The sequence below is a fragment of the Pundamilia nyererei genome, unplaced genomic scaffold (assembly GCF_000239375.1).
Source record: "Pundamilia nyererei isolate P.nyererei 1_Seehausen unplaced genomic scaffold, PunNye1.0 scaffold00580, whole genome shotgun sequence".
NCBI classification, from domain to species: domain Eukaryota; kingdom Metazoa; phylum Chordata; class Actinopteri; order Cichliformes; family Cichlidae; genus Pundamilia; species Pundamilia nyererei.
The window spans coordinates 42,670-51,871 of record NW_005187981.1 but is presented as its reverse complement, the minus strand read 5'-3'; the positions used below and the strand labels follow the sequence as shown (position 1 = coordinate 51,871).

General features: G+C 41.6%; 1 protein-coding gene and 1 long non-coding RNA gene across 2 annotated transcripts in view; one reads left to right on the top strand and one right to left on the bottom strand.

The window, feature by feature from the left end:
* Window positions 1–9,202, top strand: part of cblb (Cbl proto-oncogene B, E3 ubiquitin protein ligase) — a gene marked incomplete at its 3' end in the record, with an annotated part of 87,487 nt that overhangs the window by 73,777 nt on the left and 4,508 nt on the right. Inside the window, exon 10 of the mRNA XM_005754522.1 lies at window positions 5,856–6,056. Coding sequence (XP_005754579.1) covers window positions 5,856–6,056 — 201 coding nt within the window. The remainder of the gene's footprint in view (window positions 1–5,855; window positions 6,057–9,202) is intronic.
* Window positions 7,576–9,000, bottom strand: LOC102193179 (uncharacterized). Its single transcript, XR_312412.1, has 3 exons — window positions 8,676–9,000; window positions 8,523–8,586; window positions 7,576–8,220 (listed from the first exon to the last, which is right to left on the bottom strand). It is a non-coding gene; the product is annotated as an uncharacterized LOC102193179 (long non-coding RNA).

The following is a 9,202-nucleotide window of genomic DNA, read 5'->3' as shown; positions in this document are numbered from 1 at the left end:
TCTGCTCCTCGTCCAAACAGTCTCCACACAAGCAGCTCAGCTCACTCTCCTACTCACGGGGTCCAGGGGTCACAAAAGGGCTGATCCAGTCAAACGAGAGTTATTCAATATTCCAGCGACGAATAGCTCAGAGCCCCAGCCTTAAGAGCCAGAGAACTGCAATTCGCTCGAGATCAGCTGCAGGTGCGTGGGCCAAGGGCAGGAGCCCAATCAGAGCTCCGCCCAGGCAGACAGGTAGGAGAGACAGAGCGAGAGAAAAACAACAAACACTTGTGGCCACACTGGGCTGGCCGGGGAGGCACAGGGACCATGACACCATCATATTTACAGTCTGTAATAGCACTCAGTAAGTAGGGGTCAACCAGAAAAAAATCTATCCTAGAAAATGACTTGTGCACATTAGAGTAAAACGAATACTCCCTTTTAGTGGGATATTTATTAAATCTCCAAGGGTCTACAAGTTTATGTGCCTCTACGAATGACTGAATTGTTTGCACAGATTTAGACAGTCTTAGTAAAGATTGGGAAGAGCGATCCCAAACAGAATCCATTACCAGTTTGTAATCCCCAGACATAATCAAATGATAACTATCCAAATTGGGAATAGAGCTTAGCATCTTTTTATAAAAGTTCTCATCGTCAAAGTTTGGACCATAAATATTGACCAATACTAGGGAAAGTTGAGACAGCTCTCACACAACCATCACATATCTGCCATTAGGGTCCAAGATAGTATCTGATACGATGAAAGGAATTTTTCTGTGGATGAGTATAGCCACTCCTCAGCCTTTACAATTAAATTGTGAATGAAACATTTGGCCCACCCATTCTTTGCGAATTTTAGACTGATCACAATTCCTGAGGTGGGTTTCCTGTAGGAAGGCAATACCAACCCCAAGATGTTGTAAATGAGAAATGACCCTTTTTCTCTTGATTGCCTGGTTCATACCCTTCACATTCCAACTTATAATTTTTACGTCAGCATTATCTGGGTCAGGGTCCAATCTACTCTTTGTCAGAACTATGTAATTCAAAAATATAGATGTTTGCCCAATTTAAACGATAAAAAAATCACAGTAGGTGCACACAGTGAATACAGAGCAAATGCCACACCAAAACAACACATAACACATAACACATAAACAGGCCTTAAAAAGGCTACCACCCCAAAAAAACTTGAAACTTTTGCAAAACTGCATTTGCATGCTGCCCGCAATAAAGGATACATGTTTGAACCATTAATGAACCTCTCCAACAGGGTATTAAACAAACTGTAACGCCCTTTCATAATTTGAAAAAGAGAAAAGAATAAAGAAAAAAAGGGCAATAACATCAGTAATGAAGAAAAGGAAGGTGCTCATGAGTGGCATTATGTGTGGTGTGTATTTACACCATCAAATATAAAACGTTCATTGCTACTATGACCAATGATAATAGAACACAATGAGAGTAAAGAAATATTCAAAATATGACAGAGTAGCCATGTCTAATGATGCCACCTTCTGTGAAATGATTTTCAATGTTATTAACCCAATCGTTACCTTACCTCAGTCACCAGTCTCTGCAGGGTGCGAGGCGGGGCGTTCATTATCAACAGTGATATTAATTATTAACGTAGGTCAGCGCCTCTGCAGGGTCGGTAAATCTCATGCATTTCCCGTTGTGTGTGAACTGCAGAGTGGCTGGGTAGAAGAGACCAAACTTGACCTTTGCACTGTGGAGCTTCCTTTTGGACTTGGGAGAAGACTTTTGTCTTTTGTTGACTTCTGGGCTGTAGTCAGGAAATATGTGGAATCTCGATCCATTGAATAGGAGCGGGCCCTTCTGTCTGGCGAGGCGTAGGATCAGCTCTGTGGTTTGGAAGTGGTGGAGTCTGACAATGAACGGACGTGGCTCTAGCCACCGATGGCGGCCTCTCGAAGTTGTTCTCCCCAAGCACATCAAAGAGTAGTTTGGTGATGAATTTCGTTGGTCGTGGGCCCTCCGCATTCTCTGGTATCCCCACAATGCGTATATTCTGCCGTCTGGTGTAGTTTTCCAAGTACGCCACAAAATGTCCACAGAAGAAACAGAATCAATATTTAACACATACAAGGTCCAGTGTGTGTGCTGATGCATGCTAGGTAAAGTGAAAAGACTCCATGATACTGATAAAATGTCTGATAAAATATCTATTTACTGCTCTAAGGCAAAAGACCCGTGATAATATGTCTACCTGCACTCATTTTGGTCACCTGCCTGCACACATACACCCCTGTCATCTCTCAGTTCTTCCGCTCTTCACCTTGCTAAGAACACCTGTTGAGTCAATCTAGCTTGGTGCTAACCACCACTACCCAGTTGGTGTATAAGCTGTCCGTGTAACGCTGATTGCAAGTTTTCTTTAAAAAGGGCCCTTCAGGTTCCCATTCCTCCAGTGGAATGTGTTCTCACGCCCTGAGGAAAAGAGAGACCCTTAGTGCCATATGCCAAGGAAAACGTCCATAATCCGGCGAGTTAACCTCTGTTTAGACAAAGCTCTGACTTGGTTAGCGAAGCAGACAAGCAACTGGACTTAGACAGAGAGAATCCAGCCTCCTTTTTTCCTCAAATGCGAAAAGAGAAAGGCAAGAGCTCACAAGCTCAAATTCTATATAGTGCTATAAGCCACAGGAATAATTTTAGGAAAACTCAGCATTCTGTCATTCACTGTGTGAGGCACGCAGGTTTGAAGAACCCAAAATGTAGACCAAACTCAAGTGGCAGCTTTATTGCTGGACTGCAAAAACTGTTCAGGAACTTAACTAACAGGCAGAACACAGTGAGGAATGAGGGCGATCGCGACAAGGGCAAACGAGGGAACAACTCACAGGAGGGAACACAGCTGAGCGTAATCTGTCTGTCAATCTAAAAGAGGTAGTACAAGAAACACATACAATTGGACACAGACAGATGAAACCCAGGGGAAGGAGGCAAGACAGTGAGGATGAGAGAGCAAGGGATGAGAGAGGGCGAAAGAACAAGGGACGAGAGGGACACAAGAACACATGTCTAGGGAAACAGGCAGACAAACATGAAGACAAGACTGACCTAACAGGGGTGGACACACAAAGGCAAGACCAAGGCTAACAGGACAGAGACGAGACCAGGACATGAAAAGGGAACTAATAACTAACCAGACAACCTGAACTAGAAATACAGATAAGTCAACTAGGAAAAAAGTCACACAGAGACAACAACAACGAATAAACAAGAGTCAAAGAAAAAAAAACAAAACACAACGATCCAGGTACCCTAACATATTTGGACATAATACGACCCTAAGGCTGTCAGAAGAGAACTGTGTGTAAGAAGAATGCACAAAAAAATGCATGAAGCCTACCCACTCACTTTGCAGACCCTAAAGTGAGAAGCAGTACTCAAGTCAAGTCGAGTGGCTTTATTGTCATTTCAACCATGTGCAGTGGTACAGTACACAGTGAAACCAGACAACGTTCCCCCAAGACCATGGTGCTACATATGACATATACAGACAATCAACACAGAACTATATAAATTGCAAGTGTGCAAAAATTGCCAAAAACCAAACAAAAAAACAGTGCAACACCAGACAGAACAGAATAATGCAGACACAAGACAGTGCAGACACAACAGTGCAATAGAAAAGTGCAACAATGACAGTGGGTTGTGCAAAAGACTGAGCATTGTACAAAAGGTAGCTTGATGTATGAAGGTGTGCGTGTGTGTGTTTGTGTATATGAGATTGTGCAGTTAAATGCTTGAGGTAGTGACATGTATTAAGGTCCAGTTACTGAGTGTTCAGGAGTCTGATGGCTTGGAGGAAGAAACTGCTTCACAGTGTGGCAGTGAGGGCCCGAATGCTCTGGTACCTCTTGCCAGAAGGCAGCAGTGTGAAGAGTGTGTGTGAGGGGTTTGTGGGGTCCTCTGCAGCTTTGCAGATGCAGTGGGTGCGATACGTGTTTGTAATGGAGGGAAGAAAGGCTCCAGTGATCTTCTCAGCTGTTCTCACTAGCCAATGTAGGATATTGCAATCCAATACGGTGCAGCTACCATACCAGATAGTGATGCAGCTGCTCAGGATGCTCTCAATAGTCCCTCTGTAAAAGGTGAGAATGGGTGATGGGAGATGGGCTTTTCTCAGCTTCCGCAGGAAGTAAAGATGCTGTTGGGCCTTCTTAACTATGAAGCTGGTGTTGAGGGACCAGGAGAGGTTTTCCACCAGGTGACCACCAAGGAATTTTGTGCTCTTGACGACCTCCACAGAGGATCCATTGATTTTAAGTGCACAGTGATCTCTCTGTGCTCCCATGAAGTTGATATTCAACTCTTTTGTTTTGTCCACATTCAGAGACAGGTTGTTGACTCTACACCAGTACAGCGTACTTAAGGTACACCTTAAGTCACCTCATCATATCCAATATCAAAAGCAGATATAGTTGCCAAATAAACCTTAGTTGTAGAAAAAGAAAGAACTTTATCCAGGAATGTTAAAACACCCACAATAAATTAGAGTCACAAAGGGAGTGTGTGCCAGCATGTCTCCATCAATAAGACATGCTGGTCCTTCCAAACTAAAAATTGACGAGAGCTCACATGCAAGATGTGGTTATCATCAGCTTCTCTAGGGATGTTGGGGTGGACACAGGGAGCTATTTGTTTAAGTCTTGCAGTTTTTCCTTTTTTTTTATCTACTCCTTCTCTTTACTATCCCTGTCACCTTCAGCAGTGTATAACCACAGAGATAATAATAAGAATAATAAAAGAAAACAAGTAAATAAATAAAAGAAAAAGATTAACATTGAATAAAATAAGTGTTGAACATTTCACCAAGTTTCAAAGTAAATATATTTTTGAAGGCAGTATTGACGTGACATTCTCACCAAATGTCAGTAGCAACCCATCCAACCTACAGATGCAAAGAAATCAAACCATAGATGTCCATGAAAAAAGTTATGTGTAATAGAGAAATTATACACGGAAGAAGTATTGAACACATAAAGAAAGGGAGGTGTAAAAGGCATGGAAAGCAGTGACACCAGCTGAAATCTGTCAATAATTTCCAAGCAATCCTGCCACTTAATTCAAATTAAAATGAGCTGGTTCAGTTCCAGCTGGTGGCCTATTAAAGTCTGTCATTACCAAGGTGTCACACAACAAACATCTCATGACTGGTAAAACCAGTGAGTTCTCTCAACACCTTTGTAACCTTATTGTTGCAAAACAAACTGATAGCACTGGTTGCAGAACTGATCACTCATTTACCATAAACTGGCCACAAGTAGGTGCTCCCTGAAAGACAGAGGAGTGAAAAGAATTATTAGAAGAGTTGTCCAAGAGCTAAGGATGATAAAAATCTGCAGGTTTATTTATTCAAAGAAAACAATAAGTAATGTATGCAACCGGCCTGCATTTTTTTTTTCTGTGATAATGGTAATAGTGATATAGTAGTGTGGTAATAAGCCCACAGAGAATAATCATTTGACTCAGAATTCTCCCAGTGTGCTACTGAAATGTTGACTTATGAATGAAACAATCACTCAAAAATAAAGTTTAAATGTGTGTCATATGTGGCTAAAGGTAAAGCTTTTAATTAACGGACATCAGTTCCCACAAGTCCACAGTCACGTTCCCAACTATATGGCTACCAAAAGCATAGCTTTGTTCTGTCTTTGTCAGATAGATGCTCGAAATACTGCTATTTTTTATGTTTTTGACAGGGTCTTTTACAATGAATGCACAATAATTTCATGATGTTACTGAAACAACATGTGGCATTTAGTTATATTTTTTGGTTAAAATGTCACCACCTGTGTTTTTGTATGTTTGTGTATGACTAGCCTGTTATATCTATTCAGGAATCAGATGGCCAAGGATGCCCTTTCTGTCGCTGTGAGATCAAAGGCACAGAGCCCATTATTGTGGATCCCTTTGACCCACGAAATGAGGGCTCCAAGTGCTTCTTCCTGGACCAACACAGCTCCCCCTTGCTGGACCTGGATGATGAGGAAGACCGAGAAGACTGTCTTGTCATGAATGGACTGGCCAACATCAGGAAGGTAATCTACACAGGATCAAAAGTATTAATACAGACTTAAATACACTGCTCAAGAAATTATATACAGTTATATATTATATGTCTAAGGAACTTGGAAAGAAAAATGTCTGGACTTCTTTAAGTTGCTTGAAGATATTTCATCCGAGAAGCGTCTTCAGTTCTTAGATGGTGGAGAGTCTCAGAATTAAGGCCTGTGGGAGTGACGCCCAAGAGCGACATGGACATAGAGCCCCTATTGATCCATATGCTATTTGGTCCATTTGACCGTGTCCCTTGGTGTGCTGTTTGAGGTGCTGCGGGAGTATGGGGTGTCCCTATACAACTGTAGCAAGAGCTTGGTCCACATAGTCGGACTCATTCCCGAATGGGTGTTGGGCTCCGCCAGGGCTGCCGTTTGTCACCGATTCTGTTCATAATTTTTATGGACATAATTTTTAGGCGCAGCCAAGTGGCAGAAGGCTTTCACTTAGGTGGTGTCAGAATCTCATCTCTGCTTTTTGCGGATGATGTGGTTCTGTTGACTTCATCTGGTGCTGGCCTCCAGCTCGCAATGGAATGCTTCGCAGCCGAATCTGAAGCGGCGGGAATGCGGATCAGCACCTCCAAATCTAAAGCCATGGTTCTCAGCCGGAAAAGGGTGGAGTTTTCAAGGTATGGACATTGAGGCTGTGGATAGCTACAGGTATTTTGGTGTTTATTTGAACAATAAACTGGACTGGACTCATAATACAGAAAAGGGTATTAGGTATTAGGATTCTCTCTAATTTACACAGGGTCAAAAGTATAGAATAGGATAGAAGACTAGAATAATCCTTTAATTGTCCTACAAGGGGAAATGTGGTTGTATCAGCAGCAAAAACACACATATACAAACAGAACAGGACACAGAACAGAAACACAGTTTTTACATATTTACATCATGGACAATAGTTACCAAAGCAGAGTACTGTACAGTTATTAAAATTAAAGTATAGATAAGTGGCAAACCCAGGTTGTAGTGTGCAAACAGTGCAGGATACTGAAAGATGTTTAAATGCTTATTGGGCGACTGTGGCTCAGGGGGTTGGGAATCGCATCTGTAACCGGAAGGTTCGATCCCTGGGCTCTCTGTCCTGGTCGTTGTGTCCTTGGGCAAGACACTTTACCCTACTTGCCTACTGGTGTTGGCCAGAGGGGCCGATGGCGCGATATGGAAGCCTCGCTTCTGCAGCTGTGGCTACAACTGTAGCTTGCCTCCACCAGTGTGTGAATGTGAGAGTGAATGAATAGTGGTATTGTAAAGTGCTTTGGGTGCCTTGAAAAGCGCTATATAAATCCAATCCATTATTATTATTATTATTATTATTAAATAGTTAAGAATATTTAAAATAATTAGAAAAGTGTAGATTGCGTATTGTACCTGTGCATTAAAAAGTAGACATGTAACTTGTGTATATATAAACTGAGAAAAGTAATGTGCAATGTAAATGTAACACAGTAAGGGGAATTGTTGAAAAGAATATATCAATGGACCAATAGGCTCGACTATAGGAGCACAGGGGTGTGTTCAAATGAGACACAGAGACAAGAATGTAACTCAAAAGAACCGGCCAACTTTAGTGACATAAACCATAAGGTTGACAAGCACAGGTTAAAGACACTTTACAATGGTAGAAAGGAAACTTACAAAAATTAAAAGAAAAGTAAAACACAAACTACTAAAGCAATGACTTGGCCAAGTGTTATTTTTGGTTTTCAATGTTCGGGTTTCAATGCTCGGGTGCACCCTAGTAACCTGACTCCTTAAACTCTTATAGAACAGATTACACAAATCCAATGTACATTCAAATGAAAATCTCACACTTTTTTCACATGTGGAGAATGTTCTACACAACAGCTCATTATTTAAAGTCCCAAATAAAAAATGTCCAAGGGGTAAAGTCCAAAAAATTCCCAGGGTGTGAAAGAAAATAGGGTTGAGAGAATGTCAGTCAGTGGTCTTATGTATAACCAGCTGTGGGTGAAAGTGTGAGTGATACAGTCCTACCACACCGCAAGGTGCAGCAGATCATCAAGTGGAAAAGAAGCGAATCTCAGTCTCTCTAAGTCCAGGTGGGAAGGCTCGCCATCTATTTCACCGGAGGAATCCACCTCAGGAACAATTCAGCATACAAAAAAAACCTGACCTGTCAACGGACAGGGTCAGAAGAGCAATTCAAATATTAATTATGCTGTTCTAGCTATAATTCACAACTTAGGATTTTGTTTAAATCACATTCAACATAAATTTGCAATAAAAATACTCAAATTTGCAAAAATAAAACATTTCTCTTACACAAACTATGCATTAAACCAAGTAAAGTCAGTGCATATGCATATATGTCGCATATGCGACAATTATTAATCAAACAATTGAGATTAATTCAGTTTCTCAACAATAAAATGTGAAACAGACGTGAACTAACTGAGACATACAACATGTGCTCACCGATCTCAGCGCATCACGGCCGAAGACAATGGCATAGTGTCTCTCGGTCGGAAAATGCAGGGCTCTAAATAACGTAACAGGACATGTTTTCTCTTTAATAACCGTAATACGACATGAAGGAAAAATAAACATAAGTTGCGCTTCAAGTGTTACCTTACTTCTGGAAGCAGATTGAGATGAACTTCCAGGCAGTTGATAGCAACCAGAGCTAACAAAGGCTAACAGTTTAGCTCCACGCGGTACTTTCTAAAGTCACCAGAAAAATGCAGCATTTGCCTATTTACTCACTGTGGCTACTTTTAACATGAAAGGTAGCTGATAACCAGTGAACTTATGTGCAACACAGTTGGTTGCAACTTATATCTAATACTTTTTTCCAGCTCAAAAGCTTCAGTCTCTCTTTTCTCCTGCCAGCGCGCGACTACCTCCACACATAGCAGCAAACACAGAGCACGTAGGTGGGACATACAGCGGCAGACTGCTCTCCCATTGGTCAAAACATACTGGGACCTGTGGATTTCGATTGGTTGTGCAGGCTGTCCATCTCTCCTCATATCAGTCCTTAAAGTGGTACCCTCATTGTATGTGGGTTACATAAACATTAGGGGTCCAACGATACACAAAATTCACGGTTCGGTTCGGTTCGATACTTTGGTGTCACGGTTCGATATTTTTTCGAT